Here is a 20661-nt window from a genome sequence, read left to right as displayed (position 1 = left end):
AGTCCCAGCTAGGAGAGGGACCCCTTTTCTGGGAGGACAGGAGGGAGGAGGTGAAGAGACAGCATGGTTTAGTTTTACATATTTTTTTTTAAGCTTAATCAAATTTCTGGAGCTTGTGTGTTCCCTGACTGCTGTGTCTTGTTGCCTTTTTGCCTCCTTCCCTTCTGCTCAGGCGGCTGCAGCAGACGCTGTGAGTCTATAATAAGTTATTCAGCAGTGATCTCCATGCTGGTCCTCAGATTTCAATTTCCACTTTTCCCTTCAGGCTGTTTCCAACTAATTTGTCCATTTGCATAATGCCCCCCTTAGGGATGCTCTGGCACAGCCCCTTCTCCCTCCCCCTCCCTTGACAAGATCATCGGAGATTCAGGCTATTAGTGGAAAACACTTTAATTCTGTTGGCCCTTTGGCCTGGTCCTTCCCCAGGCATCTCCAATTAAAAATAGTCGAAGAAGCAATTTGGGGTACAGGGGCATGGGGTGCCCATGGGGAGTGGGCTGGGGGCTGCTGACCCCACCCCTGCCCATGGCAGCCCCCAGAGGAAACCAGCTGGAAGAATTACAAACACAGAGGCAAATGCAGTTTCTTATTGTAGATTTTCATCTAGCAGCCCCAGTGATTTTGTCTGTAGCAGAATTGGTGGGAAGCTCCCACCCCTGCCCCTCAGCTGGGGGTGCTTGAAGGGGATAGACAAGGAGGGCTTTAGCTGGGACAGCACTGAGCTGTGGGGTTGTGGGGCTGGTCGACCCTGCTGCATGGGCACCCACAGACATCCCTTCTCTGAAACAGCGCTCTTGTCCTGCTTGGTTATTTGGAGAGATGGACATCCAAGATGGCTGAGCACATGCAGGACAGGGCAATGAAAACTGTCACTTGACTGCAGGGTGAGTCTGCCCCTTATCACTCCTCTCTAAGCCACCTCATCTCTTTTGGATACCCCAGCCCTTCCCTGCAAATTCTGCCTCTACCATCAGAAGCAAGATCTGCTTGTTCCCTCCTATGTGTGTATTCTTCTGCTGCTCTTCAAGCACATTTTATTTTATGCTTCTACTCTACACACAGTAGCCTGGACACACACAGTGCTCCAGTCTCTCTCTCCCTAATGCTCGTCCCTTCCACAGAGGGAAAAAAGCCCACACCACCATCCCGCTCTCAGTGTTAGTTGCTCACTATGATCCACATTGAAATACATCTCCCTCCAAGTTGCCCAGACACCAGCTAGATTATAATTTCCTTTGAGAACAGCGTAAACACCTCCAGGTTTAAGTAAGCATGGCACTCCTGCAAAACTCACCTCTTTGCTAGCCAGCTCCACGTTCTTATAAACAGAGACTTCTCTCCTGCTTTTTTTATTAGCTCTTCCAGGTTATAAAATGTAATGGGAACTTTCAGACCAGCTTCTGTACAGGTCTCTGATGCACTTCTCTCTTTTATGGCTCAAGTACAACAGCAATTGCAGACATTAGCATGCTTCTTTAGTATGAAATGTACATTTGAATGGCACCCAGCTGGAGGAACGTGCTGTGCCTCTTGCAAAGCTGGCTGCAGCCTGCCCAGAAACCTTGGGAAGGAGGTGAGGGATGCCCAGGGTTTGCCTGCAGTCCCCTGCACACGAGGGAAAGAGGCAACAGGAGAGCCATGGCTAGGGAGAGGAGGGATGGTCAAGGGGGATGCTGGGGAGTAGGGGGTGAGGCACAGCCTCTTAATGCCTCTTTAGGGCAGCCATTGCCTTCATACCCACCTCTGAAGCACTTAATGTGTCTCCAACAATATACAAGTAAGCAAAAGGAGATGCTGGGAATTTCCTTGTCAGCAGAGTCTTTAGGATGGATGGAGATGTGCCTCTCTGAGGCATGGGAAGGAGTGTGTAGGGGTCACTCCCTGTGTCTTGGACTCCCTCCATGTCTCTTCCTGTTCTGGATCTCATCCCCTTGCAAACAGCACTCCCACCTCAGACTCTGCATGTTGTGTCAGCCTTTTCTTTCCATCCCTCATTGTGTGCAGGGCTCTGACCTAGTGCCAAGAGTAGAATCCTTCAGGCTCCCACCCCTCCCAGGTCACTTCTTGGGTAGAGATTTCAATTACAAGTCTTTTTAGGGCCCAGCACTCTGGGATGGCAACCTTATGGGGGCTCAGACTTGGGATCATCATGACAGTCATTATTAACATGGAGAAAACACTGCTGTCTTTACCAGCCTGCACCAGAAATGGAAGAGATGTTGTGCAACCACCAGCCTGCCTTCCTCCTTGCTTCTGGGATGGGCCAGCAACTGGCATTTCTCCTGTGGATCAGGGGTCTGTCTGCAGAGGGATGTGTTAAACATGCCTTCTGGTCTTGTCCATGCTCTGTCCTCCTACTTCACTGCATCTGAGGAGCCAGGTGCCACCCCCTTGGTGCTGAAGTGAGAATGTTGTCCCCATCACAGGAGTCTGGAGACCCCACTAGGACTCTGATCTCCTGGAAGAAACAGCAGTCATTCCCTGGCACCATATCCCCTCTCCTCCCTGTGTGCCCTCTTCATGGGCAGAGCTTGGGCACCAGCAATGGATCTCCCAGCTACAGGGCTGCAAAGGGAAGCTGTGGCCCCAGATGAGGGGTGGTGGCACCAGCCCAGCAGCAGCATGCAGTTTCTCTCCTGCACATCTTCCACCAGGCAAATGTGCTCCTCCTGGTCCCAGCAGCCAGATTGGTTCTTAATTCCCTGTTGTTGGATGGTGGCACACTACAGCCTTGGAGGGAACAGGGATTTACTGTTTCTCTGAAAGGAGAAAAAACCTGCATAGGGCATCCATGCCGGGGTCTGGCTGTGCAAGCAGCCTTTGCAGGCACTGGTGCTCTGTGCTCCACAGGAAAGCTCAATCCCAGGAGGGCCGGCGGCTAGGGACAGCAGTGACGTGCAGGTGGCAGCTATACATGGCCCCCTTTCGAGAGATAAGCAATCAGTGCTACCACCATCCCGATGTACACTCCTGTGCCGATGGTTATGGAGAGCGCGGCAAGGAAGAGAGCTCGTCGGGAAGCTGAACTGGCCAGATGGAAATCTCCTTTGGAGACAGCCTTGCTGGTCTGGAAGGAGAAGAAATGCTTGTTGCTCACAGCTGTAAGAACCTGGCCTTTTACTCAGCATGCAATTGTTTCATTACTGAGTCAGTCCCCCTTCCCTGGCCACTCTGTCCCATGGGCTGGGAACAGACAGCACCGTGTTTGCCAACCCGGGAGGGCTCAGAACAGCAGTGCCACCTACACACATTTTCCTGTGGATTTTGCCTCCAAGAGAAGCGTGGGCTTCAGTTGCTTGTCTGAAAGCACCCATCTGGGCACTCAGCCAGAGCTGTGAGCAGAGGCTGGACCCTCGTAAGAGCAGACAACTGGTTGGTGCTTGGGGTGATGGCTGTGTGGCACTGACTAGATACCAGGATACCCTGTACAGATATGTATCGAGTACTGTCTAATCTCAGGGAGTGACTCTGGACAGCATGGTCCATTGGTCTGGCTCTACTGCTACCTAATTTTTCGTGTGAGGGGTTTTTGATTGAAGCCTATTTTCTATAGAAGGGCTGATGGAGCCAGCAGTGGAGACAGATGTGAGTGTTGGCTCTCTGTGATGGCAACTTCCAGCTTCTCTAAGTGCTCAGGGCACATTCTAAGTGCTCTTGGTATTACCTACTACTCATATTCAGGTTGCCACATGGAGATTGCTGTGCACAGACACCAAATAAAGAGATGGTCCTTGCCTCAGTGAGTGAACAAAAGGGATAGTTACAGCAAATGGAGCTATTGCCCCACGTATGTCATCACATGGAGAGTGCACTGTGCTATCTTGCACCATGTGGAAAAATGTGAAATCAACTGCTCCTTGGGGTTCTAATCAATTAATGCTTCCCCTGCCTCTCACCACCTTTGTGCCAGGCCCTCATATAATATACTTTTCCATTTCTATTCCTATCCTCTTGATTTAACTTCTTAATACCTCCTCCCACCTATTCTTTGTACAGAAGCATCTGTGCAAATGTGGAGTAAATCCCCTAGCTCTGCTTGAATTATTCTGGGTCAACAGTAAGTGAGCCCAGGCTCCAGACTAAGCCTTCAAGAAGGCAGCAGGTCCTCTGAGCTGGTGCAGCCAGAGGCCCACCACCCTCTCCAGCCTCTGCCAGCCTGGCATTGGCTCCCACAGCTTAGCCAATGTGCATCAGAAACAAGCACAAGAGAGGAGCTGTAGTGTGATATGGACACCAGGATCTCCTTTGTGTCCAGTCTCCAGAGCAGCCTGGTTCTTGTGGCATGAGCTGCCTCAGTCTGGGTCATGGTGTAGAACCTCTGCACCGGAGAGTGGGAGGACAGGTGGGAAAATGCGGGGGTGAGAAGCTGGGCAAAGGGCCAAGAGCAACTCCAGTTTCCTAAATAACACCCAGAAGACCCAAATGAAAAACCTGACCTCCAGTAACCCACACCAGAGCTGGAGGGTTTGCAACCCCACAACAACTGTAGAGACATCCAGGATCACCCAATCCTCAGAGTTCTGGCCATGGCACAGAGATGAGCCTTAGATCCAGAAAGGTGCTGCCCACCTCCAGGGCTGCTGTGGCTTGCAGGGCCCTTGCTCCAGCGCTCAGCACACACAGGCAAGCAATGGGATCTCTTACCCCTTGGGAGAAGTAGAAAGCAGCAATCCCCAGGGGCCAGAAGCAACACAGCATGGAGAACAGGGCCAAGCCCAGGTGGTCCCGGGGGGGAAGCATCAGGAAATGATCCTCGCTTTCACTGTCGCTGGAGGAGTCGCTCTGCAAAACGAGATGAATTCAGCACATGCCCACCTCCCTGTGCCTCACTGCTGGCTGCATCTCAGCCCCTCACCTCCCAGCTTCTGCTGTCTCCTGGTGCCATCACATATTTTCATATGATTCCCACCAGCAAATTCAAGGAGTAAATTTCAAAAATATTTTAGACTCTTCAGTGTGGTTTGATGAAGAGCAACATAGCTCAGCAAATTCAAAAGTGGAATGAATTCTTGGCTCACTGCCAGAGCAAATGCTGAGCTCACTTGCTGGGGGTCTGGGATTTCCCTGCATTAGAGAGAGTCTTAAACTGAAATATCTTCAGCTTTGGCAGAACTGACTGTTTGTCAGCTTAAACAAACTTAAATGAAGTGCCTTATCCCCATTAGAGACTAGGAGATCAATATCCTCCTAAACTAATTTAGGAAGTGAGGGAAAGCAGTTGTATTGAAGCCTCCATTGCAGGGACAACATGCCCTCTCCCCCCAGTAAGTACATTGCTTAGCAGCTGCAGTCAACACTCCTGCCTTTGGGCACCACGTGGCCAGCCTCAGACTGCCCTAGAAGTGATTTGCCTCAGAGGGGAAGGCACGCAGACAAGGGAACATCCCTGATTCCATCTGAAAAGGCCACATCACCAACACCAAAAGCAGCAGAACTGTGCTGGGTCATCAGACATCAGCTCCAGTGGGTTCTGGGGACCCACTTTCACCTCTCAAGGTCCTAGACGATGTTCCCAGCCTTGGCACCATTGCTCAAGTCACAGTGGGGCACAGCGCAGCAATGAGGCTGCTTTGTCATCTTTCCTTCTTCCTTTGCAGGATTCATCCTGTCTTTATATATAAGCTTTTTCTCAGCTGCTGCCATCAGGCATATGAATTTTGCTGTTATGCAAGAATTGCTGCTTCTCCTCAGCTCGAGTGCCACAGAAACAGCAGGCTGCCCTTGTCAAAGGGTCCCCATATCTCAAGGGTCCTGCAGAGACCCACCTCCCCTTTGCTCCCAGCAGCCTGCAGCCAGGCTGCTCTTAGGAAACCTGACCTCTTTCTGAGGTCAGCACTGAGGCAAAAGGAGCAGAAATGATAAGGAGAAAGAAGAAATACTGGGTGCACAGGGAGACTGATGAGGCAGGAGATGGTAGGATGTGAGGGGAGCTCTGGGTTAAAAAAGGGACAATAAATTACTGAGAATTTGAGCCCATGTCCAGAATTACCACAGGAGTTTAGTGCCATCCCACCTGGCAAAGCTCACCTCGTACTCCTGGAGCTCATCTTCCTCCACCTCATAGGACACAGTTTGGATGCGGATGTCACTGTCTACCAGGCAGGACCCTTGCGCCTCGTGCCTTTCAGGAGCTTCGGATGGAGCCTCTTTGCTCTCCGTAAAAGTGGTTTCACAGCTTTCTGTTTTGCTGTCCTTGGCCTTGAGAGTGGTCTCATCCTTCACAAGGATGAAACTGGGGCCGTACAAGGCTTCAACAGCCAGCTGCAGGGAACTGGCATCCAGAAGCTGGTGAGTCCTGGCACTGCCAGTGTTTTGGAAGATGTAGGAATACAGTTTCCCTTGGCAGTGATGACTGGGGTAGTCCTGGCTGTTATGCTGGTGGTAAGAATAGCTGCTGCGAAGGTGTCCGTTGGCGTTGGCCAAGAGCGGGTTTTGCAGCTCATGCACGCTCTCCATGCTGTTGGTGGTAGGGGGGAAGAGATCCTGCAGGAGCAGAAGCAGTAAACGGTTGTTATTACGGCAAGGCAAGGGAGCAGAAGAGCCTCTCACCCATGCCGATGTCGAGATGAGGCTAGTGGGAACAGAAAATATCGGCAATAATGGAGAAAACAAGAGTCCTCCCCACCTCTGCACAGCTTGAATGCTATCTTGGCAAACGGAGCATCTCCTTGTCTCTCCCCTGCTGGTAGTAAGATAAGGATGCAGCCCTGCAACAAGATCTGATTCAGTCTGGATTAAGATGAGGATTTGGTGTATCTATTATGCATCTTGGGTTGGCCACGTGCAGCCTGACAGGAAAGGACCTACTGCATCTTTTCTGCTGGTTCATAATGTGTGCTGCCTAACAGACAGCACAGAAGTAGTTAAGAGACTGCCATTCACTCAAAGGTGCTGCCTGACTTCCCAAAGCAGAGTACTGCACGGTGAATTACAGCCCTCCAAAGATTACAGATACACCTAACTGACTTTCAGGTACATGGGAGGTTCTCTAGGGCTCCTCCAAGGTTGAGCTGCAGCTGGGGCAAGAGCAGTGAGCCACCAAGGGAAGCCAGGGGGCTGCTGTGAGGACGTGGAGGTGGTGTTAAGGCTGGGGTGGGAGTGTTGGATGCCCAGCTAACCATGAGGAAGAACGAAGAGATGTGAGATTAAAGGGGAGACCCCAGGGGGTTTGGTCCACTTTGAAATGATGACATTCTAAGTAAATGATCCATCACATCAAAGCCCTGTTTAAACCAGCTCCACCCTTGGGTACAGCGGCAGCGGTAGAGCCTTGGCTCTGGGCCACCAGCTTCAGAAAATTCTGAGTTCAAATGGGATCCTCAGCTCAGGAATGGGTTTACTCCTTGGGGAAATTCACCTCCTTTCCCCTTCCTCCATTTCAGAGTGGTGAAAATTTGTGCTTTTTTTTTTCTTTTTTTTTCCCCCCATGAAAATTTCTGAGATTAAATATTTCCACCCCTTTTCTTCAGAGGAGCATTTGCTATTTTGGCTTCACAACCCACCTTGGCACAAAGAAAACATGCAGTGAAATATCCTCAGGAGAGAGAAACAATTACTTTGTGCTCTTCACTACCTGAGCCCTGCATTTTATGGTCTCTCTCTAGCACTTTTCTAGCTCCTAGACCATGCCACACTATTGCCTTGCAACCCCAAATGTTCCTATCCTTAGAGATCTCAGTCATGGAGTCGTCTGCAGGATGCTGTGTAGCAGGGGCACACATCCTCCTGCTATAGGATTCCCCAAGGTGCACTAGGCTGGCTTTCTGACAGACAGCACATCACCTTGGCTTTAAATCTGTCCTCAAGGAGGAAATAAAAGTAAAGAAGTTGAAGACCCCAGAGAGTGAAAAGCTAAAGTGGTCCCTTGGCCAAACTCTGCCACCCCATGCAGGTTCAAGGGCCATACATGGTTTTAAATGGACCTGTCCATGGGCTTAGTTCTGGCAGTGGTCATCCCATTTTGGAAAGCTGATAAGGAAAATGGAGTTGTGCTGCTAAAACTGTGCATTTTGGTGAATGCCCTCCTCTTCTCCCTCCCCCAAACCATTTTCTGCCTTCTGCAGTCTCCCACCTTACTAATGAAGCCTGTAATGGTTTGTGCAGCAGATGGCTGTTAAGTATTTTCAAAATATTTAAGGGAGATGCATATTTGTATCAAAGGTGGTTTTATTTCCTGCACAGACCCAGAGAAGCTCAAAGCTTCATCCCAGTTTTCAGGCAAGGAAGCCACAATCCTCTTCTTACCTTAACATGCAAATGACATTTCTAATAAAATATCTTGCTTTTGAATAAAACAGTAAGAAGAGACCAATTGCCGGGTGTTACTTGAGAGCAGCAGCCCAAGCAGAAGAAGCAGCCCAGCACTAGTAAGAAAAAGTTGACAGTTTTGGTACAGCATCCATGCCTCATCTCAAGAAATGCTTCTGACAGCAGGCTAGTGTAGGGAGGAATGGGATCTTGCTGCAAGCTGCTGAAGGGAGCTGGCTCCAAATGTGCTGAGAAACACCAGCATATGGACTGCGGGCAGGCTGTCGGCCACCGGGCAGTGGGTGCTGCCTGTGTGGAAGTTGCTGCACTTCTCTCTTTGGGTCTTCTGCAGCAGGTTAGAGAAAGGGAAGAGCTGTGTGGGAAAGCCACACATTCACAGCAGCTAGTGCTGGGAAACAGAGCGTGGGGGAGAAAGAAGGGAAAGGAGCTGGGAGGAATTGGAAACCTAAAAGGCAGATTGGGAGGTGCCAGAGAACCAGTGTGGGACGAGTGCATCTATGCAGCTGGGCTGCTGCTGAACATGGACTCATCTGACTTTGGGCTGGGAGATAGCTCACTGACCTGGGCTGCAGGGAAGAGGCAGGTAGTGAACATCCCAGGATGAACATTTCTTGGAAGAGTAATAGTGTAAGTAGTGAAAGAAACCATGGGAAAATACTGGTGAAGCATGGGGAAGTCTCTGTGAATGTGGGCTGGGAAGGGCTGAAGGCTTTGTCCCAGGAAAGGAGGGAGAGCCCAAACTTCTTTGCTTCCTCAAACTGCCCTTTGAGGGCTGTCCTTAGAGCAGGGCCAGGATCTCAGAGCTGCTGCACAAAGCATGGACAGGGCAGGGCTACAGCTAGAGGGATTTAGTACATGCTAGTCTTGTACCTTCTGGGATTATAAAGGATTTACCTCTATTAAACTCCCTTTTCCTTGCTGCCTTCCACTCTTGGGAGCTGGAGCTGGAGCTGATGCTCTCCCTCGGAGCGGGATAGGGCAATAACAGAACTACAAGGACGAGGGGAAAAGTGCAGGAGACATCACTGTGCTTCTGATAGATAGGCAAAAGGATCACTAAGTGCAGCCCTAGTGCCAAGTCCTGGCATTTGTCAGAAGTGGAGAGGGGACACTGAGGGCCAGCATCACAAATGCTTATAGCAGTGTGCTGTAGTGTGTCCCTGCTGAAAAGCAGTCAGGCTGAAACCTTCCTCTCCAATAGCTGATGTGAAGAGTCCCCGTGCCAGAGGGATTAGAGTTGCATCCCACTCCTTAGTCACCAAGATCAGCACGTCACATAGAGACCGTGCACCAAACAATCTGGGTTTGTAGGTATAGACTAGGGCCATCAGACCCCTAGAGATAACATTAGAGAGGGAATGGCAGAGAGGGCGAGGACCAGCCCTACATGCACACACACAGGGAGGGAAAGAGCTACACCAGCCCTGCAGTTGTCCCCAAACCCCTTTTGGGTTATCTGAATCCTACAGTGAATTTAGCTGCACAGGGCTTAATAAAGTAAGCCTAGTAATAAAGTAAGCCTGGTAATAAAGACAGCTTGTTAATAACCAAGCTTGGGGAAAGGAATGAAGTCAGCAGATGAAAGCAAGGAAGCCATAAAAGACAAAATTGGCAAAGAGTGGCCATTCTCTGACCTCATTACTAGCAACACAGGATAGTGTGCATATCCATCAGCCCCATGAGGCTTATCTGGGCAGGACTGGCAGCAGGTAATGGTGGTGAGATGCTGCTAGGTGCACAAGGAGGATGCACACATACAAGCATACATGCACAATGTGAGCACAGGGGGAGGGCACACCTGGGAAGAAGCAGACTTCAGTGCCCTCGTTGAGCTGAACCATTGCTGCAACTCTGCTGACAACTGACAGCTGTGGGCTCCCTACTGAATTGCCTCCCCCTCTGCATGCCTGCTCCTGTAACCAGCTGGCTGGGCAAGGGCCCCCGTGCTCCCCAGCCTGGTTGCAGTGGTCCCTAGTAGAGTGAGATGCGCATAGCTGTGTTGTGTACTCATCTTCTCAAGGCAAGTACGAGGTAAAAGGAGCCAAAATAAGGCATGAAAATAAGGAGGTAGCAAATAGAGCTTTGTGTTTCACAGATCTCACCTCCACACCACATCCCCTGAGGCAGTTCTCAGAGGGACCCTTGGCACAGATGCCAGCTATGATAAGCCAGTTAATGATGAATTAAGTAGCTGTTCCAGGAATCAATCATCATTTAATTGCCCTGTCAGGCAAACACTCTGCCTTGCTTCCCGGGCTCATTAGCAGGTTGCAGCTGTGATGCATGTCCCCAGACTCCTGAGTGAGGTTAGCCTACCCCAACCAATGGCTTTTCCCTTCAGGATAGCACCTCGGGGAGTGATGCCCTGCTGCACTGCCATGCCCTGGCTGGTCCGAGGACAGGGGACAGTGTGAATGCCTGTTTCTGATCCAGCTGATGTGAAGCAGCCACATCACACAGCATCACAGCCAGGTACAGCTGCCATATCCCTTGGACAGAGGTGGGCCTGCTCCTGACGGAGCGGAAAAGCATATGAGATATGTCAAGCACCCTTCCCAGAGTCCAGACCTTCCTAGAAGCTCTCAGGAGGTGGTTCGGGGCTTCTAACTGAAGACCCAAGTCCTCCCAGGAGACAGTACCTCTGCCTCTGGACATCCAAGCTTGCAATTCTGCTCAAGAGAAAACCAGCTTGCAAAGACTGCTGAGAAGCAAAGGCAGAGCATCACAGGGAGGGAAGCTGTCATTTTGGAGAGGTAATGGATGAAGGAGGATGAAGGAAAGGCAATGAAGGCTCATGGACAGTGTGTCTGGCAGGGGCAGACCAAGCCCTCTCTCAGCCCCAGGAGCCCACACAGCAGCATGGATATCTGACATGTCCCAGCCCTGAGCCCCACAGGAGAAGGAATTGCTTTCATCAGCCCTGCAGAGATGTCTGTAGAAAGCAGTTTTGCTCTGGCCAACACTCAAGCCCGTCTCCACATCACTGCTCCTGCCTTGGGTACAGCACCAGCGTGCAGAGTGAGGGATTGTTCATCCCTGGGGTGTAACAAAGCCTTCAACAGTCCTGGGAAAGGTTGCTGTGGCAGGAGCATCAGATGAGGTGGTTAGGGGGTTGGAAAGGGCAGAGGGAGCACGTTAGGTACAGCACTGGGAAGGGAAATGGTATTGCTTTTGGGGCAAGAAGCAAAGTGACATCTGAGCCAGGCAGAGAGCTGGACCCTGGCAATCAAGATGAAGAAAAAAAGGATTATGAAGCTGCTGGAGGGAAAAGAATTGGTGAGGACCAGGAGAGAAGGAAGAAGGTGACACAGAGCCTGTGGACATGGATTAGAGGAAGGATAGCTGACGCATTTGTGATGTAGAGCATCTGATTCACAACTTTGATGCAGCCCATTTGATAGAGCTGGAAAGGAGTGAATAAAATGCTTGTTCTGATCTCCTGACAGAGTGGAAAGCCAGTGCCTCGGCAATGGGCTCCTGGCTCCAAGAGAGACTAAATTGCTCTGAGAATTGGGATGCGATAGGCTGCTTTTCAAGGTTCACAAGTCAAATTGGGCAATTTCCAGGTGGAAATCGAGTCTTTATTGTCCCTGATAAAAATGTTTCTCTGCAGCAGTGTTCCGACCCAGCTGTGCTCAGAGCTAAGGCGTTGCTCCTAATGGTAAGAAACAGCAAACCCCTCCCCGGGGCTAGCAGGGGAGAGCCAGGCTGCTTCTGAAGGAGCCGCACCAGGGTTTCTGCAGGGCTAGGGCTCCCCCACTGCCCTGTCTCCAGCCCCGGCAAGCCGGACACGCTGCCCGTGAATATCCCATCAGCAGGGGAGCAGTGGGAACTCCATCACCTCTAAACAACCGCAGGCACCACCACAGCACTCAGCCTCATACCGGGAATGCCTGCACATAAGCTGCTCCTGGCCTCCGTGTCCCCCATCCCCGGACGGGTCCCAGCCGTCCCCGTCCGCGGCCGGTGCTCGCCAGGCGGCCGCCAGGTGTCCCCGGTGCTCCGCGCACCGCCCGCATCGCCCGCACCGCCGGCCCCGCATCGCCCGCACCGCCGGCACACACAGCGCCGCAAGGGACGGCCCTGCGGGCAAAGCCTGGGCCCAGCGCCTGTGTGTCCAAACCCCGGGGACGGCTGCGGCGCCCCAACACCCCGTGGCCGGTGGTGGCCTCTCCAGTGGGAGCACAGCGCCGGCCCGGGGTCGGAGCTCACCGGCCTGGGAGCGGCCGGGGGCCGTGCCCCGCTGGAATGCACCCCGCCGGGATGCACCTCGCCGTGCCCCTCGGGAAACGGAGATCGGAGAAGGGCACATCGAGCTGTCGAGAAGGGAAAGAGGCAACATGGATGGTGATGGAAATAAAGCACATGGTGGTGTGGGTGGCTAGGTGTATAATTAGCAGGTTTGGTCTCTCTCAGCATAATTTTTTTTAGCTGGAGACGCAAACAAGTAAATAAGGTGGCTGTCAGAAGTTTCCGCAGGCTGTTCTGGGTGTACAGGATCAGGGAGGAGAGGGGGGCAGTGCAGCTGGGCTGCTCCTGGGTGCTGTCCCGCAGCTGAAGGGCAGTGGGGTGGTCATGGGGTGCCCAGTTGAGGCAAAGCAGAGAGAGTGACCTGGCCAGCAGCGTTGTACTGGGGAAATGGACCAGGGCAGGATCAGGGATGGACAAGTTATGGAGGTGTCAACAGCCGCACTGTGCTAGTCCTCTCAGCCTCAGGGCACTCCTGCTGGCTTTGCACTCAAACAACCTACAGCCCTACAGGGGCTTTAAAGGTGCCAAACAAAACTGATGGATAGCTCTTACCAGGAGCTTTTTCACTTTTCTGTTTGGGGACCCAGCAGGGTTGCCAGGAGGCAGTGGAGGTTAGGGTGATGATTTCTGGATGTAGAGGCTGGTGGGACTGTCACTCAGCATCTCCACTCCTTTGAGGCATCAGCCTTGTGAGGCTGTTGGGCTCTGACTGCTCATGTCAGCCAGACAACACCAGGCTAGGGTCAGGGGAGAGTGAATTCCCCTACTTGATACAGCATCTAAATCACTGTCCTGGAGAAACATGAGCTCAGACTGGGTCTGGGCTTCAACCTCCTCTTCCTCAGCTCAGGAGCACCCTAAGGAAGTACCCTAAGGCTGCTGTCTGGAGAGAGGGGCATTGGCACCCTGTCCTCAATGTAGAAAGCCTACTTAGAAACACCCATGCATGTAGAGCCAAACTAACTGACACCTGGGCTGCAATGCTTTCAGCACAGAGGCAGCCCCATCCCTCACCGGAGAGCAGGCTCCCTGCTTGGGGTACCCAAAGGGAGACCAAGCATCCCACTGGAGTGCTCACAGAGGTCCCCCGAGATGTGTTTATTACCAGGACATTCTCTCTGCTGCTGGAAGATGCACAGAAGCTCTTGCTGGTGGATTGTAATTTTGCTCATGACTGATTTTCCTATGCTAATGGTTAAAGTCGTCAATTTCACATCAGGTTTTCTCCATCACTATTTATACCCGGTATTGAACTGAACACAGTGGTTATCCTAAATGGCTCCAAGCTCTTCTCCCATGAGGCATTTTCACCCATACCCTTTCTTGCAGTCCCATCATCTCCACTTCAAGGCTCTTCTTCTGCCTGTGAAGTCTCGCGGGCCATTTATGACTGCTGCTACCATGGGACCCTGCATCAATCCTCCCCACTGCTTCGTTCCCACAGACCTCTCTGAGAGCAGTGATACCCTGCGCTGGAGCAGACCTGTGCCACGTGCTCCTCTCCAGGACCATCCCTGCTCCCCTCAGCCCTGCAGCCCAGCCTGCCCCAGAGCTATGCCTTGGGTCTGCACCCTGGGGATGCTCTCCTTGCCATGTCCTGTCACCCAGCACAGAAGTGGTCAGGCAGATGGGACCTGGTGTTCTTCCAGGTGAGAGACCTGCACCATCCAAGACCAAAACAGGGATAGGGATGTAGCACTCGGTTGGCAAAAGGTGTCAGGGGCGGGGGACACAGAGATGTCCTCCCCTTCACAGCTGCAGCTTGCTAATAGAGCAGCTTAGCTGCAGCACCGAACTTCATCCTTGCATCTTCCTGAAAATCCCCCTCCTATCAATCGAAGCTGGCAATGTAAAGCATCTGTTGACTGCTCATTTGTCTCTGTTTAAAACATATCCATACCAAATGATTCATTATCACCCTGAGGGCTAGTGCATGCCGGCAGCCTCCTTTCCCCACTGCCCTGTTTATTTCATCCATGTCTGCCTTCCTTGAACTCCAGGCTATTTCCACCTTGCTTACTGCGTCCTGATTCTCCTGGGGATTCACAAGGCTCCTCTGTAGTTCAGATGTTTAATTCATTTGCCAATGATCTGTTCTCTCTTTAAAAATGAACTTATGCTGTGGAGATGACACCTTTCCAGCTTACTTTTCGAACCCTAAGTTTCCAAACACAGTGTGTTTTATCAGCAGTAAGCTGATCTCCTGGTCCAGGAAATAAGTGGATTGCTGTCTTCCCGTCTGGCCAACATCTGCAGACGCAGACAAACTTCCGAGGAGTTAAATTATTACCCGTGTCAAAAGGTGCAATCCAAACCAAATGTTTAGAGCCTCTTTCATATTTGTTATTACCAAAGAATACTCAAGTGAAGATTGCCCTTTGTGTTTGAGGAGGGGCAGTTCACACTGGTTTATTCTGTTGTCAGGAATATGGTAAGAGGGAAGGCAGCAGCTGCCCTCAGCCATCCCACAACCTTTGTTCATCCTGCAGTACCAGAGTCCAGGATCATGCAGTGCTAAATTTTCTTCTATATAGTGCAGAAAGAGATGTTGCAAAACAACATCACATCTCCTTTTCCGTAACACTGTTAAGTTGCCTTGCTGAGGGGGCCTCTGGGCTACTCCTTCATTTGCTGTATAGAGCTTTCCCTTTCTTCCTGGCCCATTTCTCTTCTCAGCCCATGTCACCACCTCCCTCGGGCAAGAATCAGGCTGCTGCTTGCATAGTGTGAAAGAGGCAGCTCTGCTCTGGATGAGCTACATTGTTGGTCTTAAGCGGGCTGAGTGAGGGCATCCTGATCATGGTGTTTCCCTCCCAGCAGTCCCTGCTGTGTGGGGCAAACCCCAGCAACACCCTCTCTCACTCCTCTGCCCCCCTGGAGGTTCTGGAGAGCTGGAAGGATTTGCAGAGAAACCTCTGCCCAGCTCAAGAGGAGCACCAGTGTGGCTATTGCATGTGGCATCAAATCTCCGAGCTGGTCCCCATGTGCCTTGGGACAATTTTTCATACCAACTGTTGAGTCTTCAGTCATATAGTCTGGGGACAACTCCAGTTTTCAAAAGATACCTGAAGTGTTTCACTCCAAAAGGAAGCTGGTTTAAGTCATGCACCACGAAAACACTGAGGATCATTGTAGCCTTCCCTTCCAGGCTGAGCAAAGCATTTGGTGTGCTTTGCTGCCTTTTTCACTTGTCAGAGAAAGAGCAACAGAAAGACAATTTGGAGGAAACCTATAACAAATGTTTTTTCCCCCCTCTCTAATGATGTGGCTTGGCCCTTCACTCAGAAAAGTCAATCATTTGCCCATCTCTAATTTTACAAATAGAGAAATACTGGCTGAAGACCTTGCCTGAAATTACTGCCCTGAAAGCAGCAGTAGAGCTGCAGCTCCTGCGAGCGTTACCTGCCAGCCCTGGGCTCAGGTACGGGGCTTTAGAAATTAGGCAGAAAAAAGGAGGACAGGAAGATCAGATCTTCGGGATACTTGCTGAGGTTGAAGATGCTCTGGGGAAGGTGTGAATACATCACAACACATGTAGAGGGGCTGTGAAGGGGGCAGACAAACCAAAAAGGCCAGAAGTGCCCGTGCCCATGCCGGGGGCCTACAGACTGCTCTGCCACAAGCTCCTGGGCCAGGCAGGATCGGCCCCTTTGAGGCTTGCGCCAGGGAGCTTGTAGGTCCAGAGGGGCATTTTAATTGGCTAATTATTGCTGAGAGCTTGGTCACCTCTCTGCAAGTGATGGTGATATCTGCAGACTGGGCTGAGGGCAGGGAGGGGTTGGGTACCTCGCAAAAGCAGGGATCTGCTGTACAAATTCACTATGCTGGAACTGCAGCAAATTACTCATTCTTTAATAACGGTGTTTAATACCTGTCTCTGACAGTGGTTCAGGGAGACAAAGTGAAGTGGATTCAGCTCCCCAAAGCTTCAGCTCTGCCAGCCATTTTTATGACATAAGAAACTTTTGCCAAAGAAATGCAGTCACTGCATTTTGGCTTGGGTAATCCTTCTCCTGACAGCCTACAAAGTAACCAGCAACTATCCCCCAGAGACAAAAGCTTTTTTTTTTTTTTTCTTGTGTGTGGCAGGCAGGCTCAGACCCCACTCCTCTGGTTATCCCTGGTATTTATATAGTGCTACCTTCCTCCTGGGAGAAAGGTTTTTACTGGTGGCAGATCCCAAGCTCATGAAAAGGGAATTTATCTTTTTCAGAAGCAAAGCAAGCAGCCCAGTAAAGTAGGTTTGGGGAGAGAAGCATGGCTTTTGTGAAACCCGCAGCAGCTTTAGAGAAGGAATTATAAACAGACACTGGGCAGAGACAGAAAGTGCTTCTCATTGAAACTCCTGAACAAGCGGCTTTTTTCCACAGACACAAGCTGAGAGGTCATCCACAGGGCCATAGGGAGATAGTGCTGCTCAGGGGAGTCATTTCATTGGCATAAGTCATGGCACCGGCAATAGCCCTCTCGACCAAGATCGCTGGACTGTTTTTCTTCCCGGCTGCATCCCAGGGATGGCCGGCAGTGGGGTGGCTCCCGCCAGCTCCTGAGGCTTCTCATCAGAAGGCAAACAAGCCCCCAAACTTCAACCGGCGGCTGAGCTGCTGCCCGGCGAAGGAGTCCCGATGGCTGGCTGGATCCACGGTGCCATTGCAGTTGCCCTTACATATCTGGTCTCCAAAACTTTGGCTGAAATCCTTACATTTTGCTCACCGCAGAACCTCTGACCAGGTAATTTGTCCTGGCGTTTCCAGGTTGCAGCCTTTCATCTTTACACCCCCCGACACATTTTCTGACCTCCCTGGGTCCAACTCGAGCCCGGCGCGAGGCTGCCTTTCCCTGGGGACGTGCTGCCATCCCACTGGAGCAGCCTGGGGCCGCTGGGGACGAGCTCCCGGACCCCTGGGAATGCCGACCGCCCGGGTGTCAGCGGGGGTGCCCCGACACGAGCGCTGTGCGCGGGTCCTTACCTGCGTGTCGAGGAAGGGCTCACCCGCCAAGTTGGAGCACGGGCGGCAGAAGTGGAGCGGCGGCGGCTGGCATCACGGCGGCCGGCAGCGGATCGGCGGCCCCGCCGCGGCCTGTGGCCGGGTGGGCGCCCGGCGGCCCTGCGGCGGCCCGGCCGCGGGCGGGGGTGCGGCGGGAGCGGCGGAGCCGCGGCCGTGCGGGTGCGGCAGCGCGGAGGCACCGCGCGGGTGCCGGCGGGGAGCGGCGCCGCGCTCGGGCTGCGGCCGGACCGCGCTCCCCCTCCGCGCCCGCAGAGCCGCGCTCGCCCGCTGGTGCGATCGGCGGCTCGAGGGCTGGCTACCCGGAGCCGTGCCGCTGCTCCCGACGTGACTGCTTCTCCTGCTGCTTCATATGGCACGGCAGAAACTCTCTCTCTTCTGCTCGCTGCATTTCCCAGGGCACAGCCCTTCCCACTCCCCCAGCAAGGGAAAGACCCAGTGCCAGCGAGCAGAGTTTAAAGGAAAAGGATAAAGGAGGTTTCTCGCTGCCCGAGCCGGTGCTGAGGAGTCAGGCAGCCCGACCTGGGGGCTGCATCCCATGGACAGCCAGCTCGTTTGCTGGCTCAGACAGGTATTTTTCTGCCCTGATCCTTAAGGACCAGCGTGGAAGGCTGATTTGCCTCACATGCATCTGGGCATCACTCCGGTGAGTGGAGTTAATCCGGATTTGCACCAGCACAGCAAGAGTCAACACCCTAGCCTCAACACCCCATTCTTCCGGTGCTCGCCATCCCCCAGCCCAGGATATGTCCCGGGGAACCCGTGCTGCTCCCTCCCGACCCGGCAGCTCCCTCAGCTCTGCATTGATGCCTTGCTATTCTTAAACTCCCAGCGACTGGGAGCTTAGTGCTCCCCCAGCGACTCCCCCTACCTCAGGAGCACCCAGCACCGGGACGACTGTTAGCAGATACACACGCAGCTGAAGCCTGGTCCAGCCAAGGGTGACCTGCTTAAGCGTGGGCAGAGAGCTGCTTGCCTTCACCTGTCCCCAGTGCTGTTTTGCCAGGAGTAGACTGTGACCACCAGACCCAGAGATGTTTGTAAAGACCATCCATACTACCCAGCAGTCACCCTTTGCAGCCCACACTGGGGCTCCCTTGGGACCACACTGTGGCTTCTTAGCACAGTGTGCCTTTCTGAAGGTCCGGGCTTGTGTCTATCACCTCCCATCTTCTTCCAGGTGCTGAGCTGACAGCTGATGGACTATGTACCAGGGCATTTGGATCTCAAGGTCCCGTTGCTAGAGGGGCTGGGGTCTGCCTAGAGGAGGAGATGGCAGGGCAGCCTTCTCTGTGCCTCAGTTCTCAGATAGCTGCACATCTTTCCAGTAGCAGCAGAGAAATCCTTCTGCAAAGCTTAAGGGTCTGGATTACCTGGGCTAATGACAGGACTGAAGTGCCTGTGTTCCTCAAAGAAGCAGTGACAGGTGGCCAACTTTCCCTCCCTGAGGGCAATCTGTGTCCCACATCTCCCAGCAGGTCTGGGAAGGATTTGAGCCCAGAATGCCAGCCCAAGGCTGGGGACCTCAGCAGGGAAGCTGTTTTCCAGGGTATCAGCCAGACCACAGAGCTGTTACTATGAACAGAGTGAACCTCAGGAAAAACATGTCCCTGTTGGCCAGACACAGACAAACAGAGTTTGGGAGAAGTCTAAGAAGGGTATGGTCTGCCCCCATGTCCCTAGGTAGTGGGACAGACAGGAAAGGGTTTGGTGTGCAGCAAAGGAGGTTTGACATCTCTACCCATCCGAGGTCTGTCAGTCCAGATCAGAGGCCTACCTTGGAAGTAGCCTCAGCATGTGACCTGGGACAGAGGGACAGAGCAGATGACTAGTAGTGGTTCCTCCAGCTCTGATGACTCCAACTTAGCTGAAGTCCCAGCAAGTATGAAGCAAGCCCTGACCATGAACAACCCAGGATGTTGTGGGGGTGTGGGCTGAGCTGTAACCCTGTAAGGAAGCAGAGGAGGTAATGGGACTTGCTGTTGCATGGGTGGTTTGGTGGAAACTACCTTCCCCTAGTGAAAGTCCCTATAAGGGTCCTGCTCATGTCCCTGGGAGCTCATGGGAATGCGGTCACCGCTGGCTGCCTGCTTCCCGGTCCTGTTTTTTGCCTCGGTTATGAGATCCTATAAAGCCCTATCCAGCCAGCGTGTGGTAATTAAAGGCAAACAAAGAGGCCTTATTCTACATGGACAGCCTCTTGGCAAGGCTGGACAGGCTGTGGAGGTGAAGGGAAGCAAGACATGGGCTCAAAACTCTTCTCTCTGTGTTATGGGAGAGCCTGAAAGGAAATCTCAGTTGCTGGATGAAACATCTTCATCCATGCTTGCCAAGGCCCAGAGAGCTGCTTTGGCTTTACCCCGTGCCAAGGTGCCAAGCAGAAGGCAAATGGGCAATCAGGGAGGGTAGCTCGCAAAGGCAGCACTGGTGACCACCAGCTGTGGTCATCTCCACCACAGCTGCCCCTGCACAATCCTGGCCAGCTTCTGTCAGCCTGGGGCAGCTGTCCATCCTTCACCAGAGCCACTCATATCTCTGGATTAGTGTGAAGGCACTGAGGTTGTCTGTCAGGGCAGGGGATTAGCCCTCACCAACTTTTATAGATACACTGCTTAGCAGCAGAGTTGCAGCACTGTTTTTCCTGCTTTAACAAAGATAAGGCAACATTAGCATCCCAAATCAAGGTCTCTCAACCTCGGGTGGCTCTGAGAGAAACATATGCATGCATAGATATGTACATGTTAGTGCTTTTTGAGGTATGGTGAAAACCAGCCTAAGCAGTATGGTTTGGGGCTTTGCTTTTATAACCATAGCCATTCAGTCCAGATTAAAAATGGGCAGTGTACCTGGGAGATGACATGAGGCAAAAGGCTGTGTGACCTAGAAGAGTCAGTCAGAGATAAAACACTTCTGGGACACTGAGGATAAGCTGCCAGTTGGAAACTTTCCTGCCCAGAAAAGGAAAAGGGACAGATTCCAAAGGGAGTGTAGCAAAATGCACAGAGGCTCCCCCTCCACTGAAACTCCTTGTTGTATTTATGCATCCACTGGGATGAATTAAATGAAAATGGATAACAAAATGGCCCTTTGCTCTGAGCTGCAAGGGAAACTCTGGTGAGAAACCATCCAGCAGAAG

General features: G+C 52.3%; 2 protein-coding genes across 4 annotated transcripts in view; one reads left to right on the top strand and one right to left on the bottom strand.

Moving 5' to 3' along the window:
• The window catches only part of LIN52 (lin-52 DREAM MuvB core complex component), a 249553-nt gene that overhangs the window by 157948 nt on the left and 70944 nt on the right, over positions 1-20661 (top strand). The gene's annotated exons all lie outside the window — the stretch shown is intronic.
• Positions 570-18872, bottom strand: SYNDIG1L (synapse differentiation inducing 1 like). Of its 3 annotated transcripts, none has more exons than XM_050336322.1 (4): positions 18397-18872; positions 6028-6483; positions 4645-4782; positions 570-3067 (listed from the first exon to the last, which is right to left on the bottom strand). In XM_050336322.1, the coding sequence occupies exons 1-4, from the start codon at positions 18574-18576 to the stop codon at positions 2909-2911; spliced, it is 933 nt and encodes a 310-aa protein (XP_050192279.1). In that variant the 5' UTR covers positions 18577-18872; the 3' UTR covers positions 570-2908. The 3 variants fall into 3 exon arrangements, with proteins under 3 accessions (XP_050192279.1, XP_050192280.1, XP_050192281.1); XM_050336323.1 differs by lacking the exon at positions 18397-18872 and adding an exon at positions 17490-17630; XM_050336324.1 differs by lacking the exon at positions 18397-18872 and adding an exon at positions 6626-6993.

Source organism: Myiozetetes cayanensis, unplaced genomic scaffold (genome assembly GCF_022539395.1).
Source record: "Myiozetetes cayanensis isolate MyiCay16 unplaced genomic scaffold, myiCay2020 scf6-25, whole genome shotgun sequence".
Taxonomy (NCBI): Eukaryota; Metazoa; Chordata; class Aves; order Passeriformes; family Tyrannidae; genus Myiozetetes; species Myiozetetes cayanensis.
The sequence above is the reverse complement of the archived record's forward strand: the minus strand, read 5'-3'. Positions and strand labels throughout refer to the sequence as shown.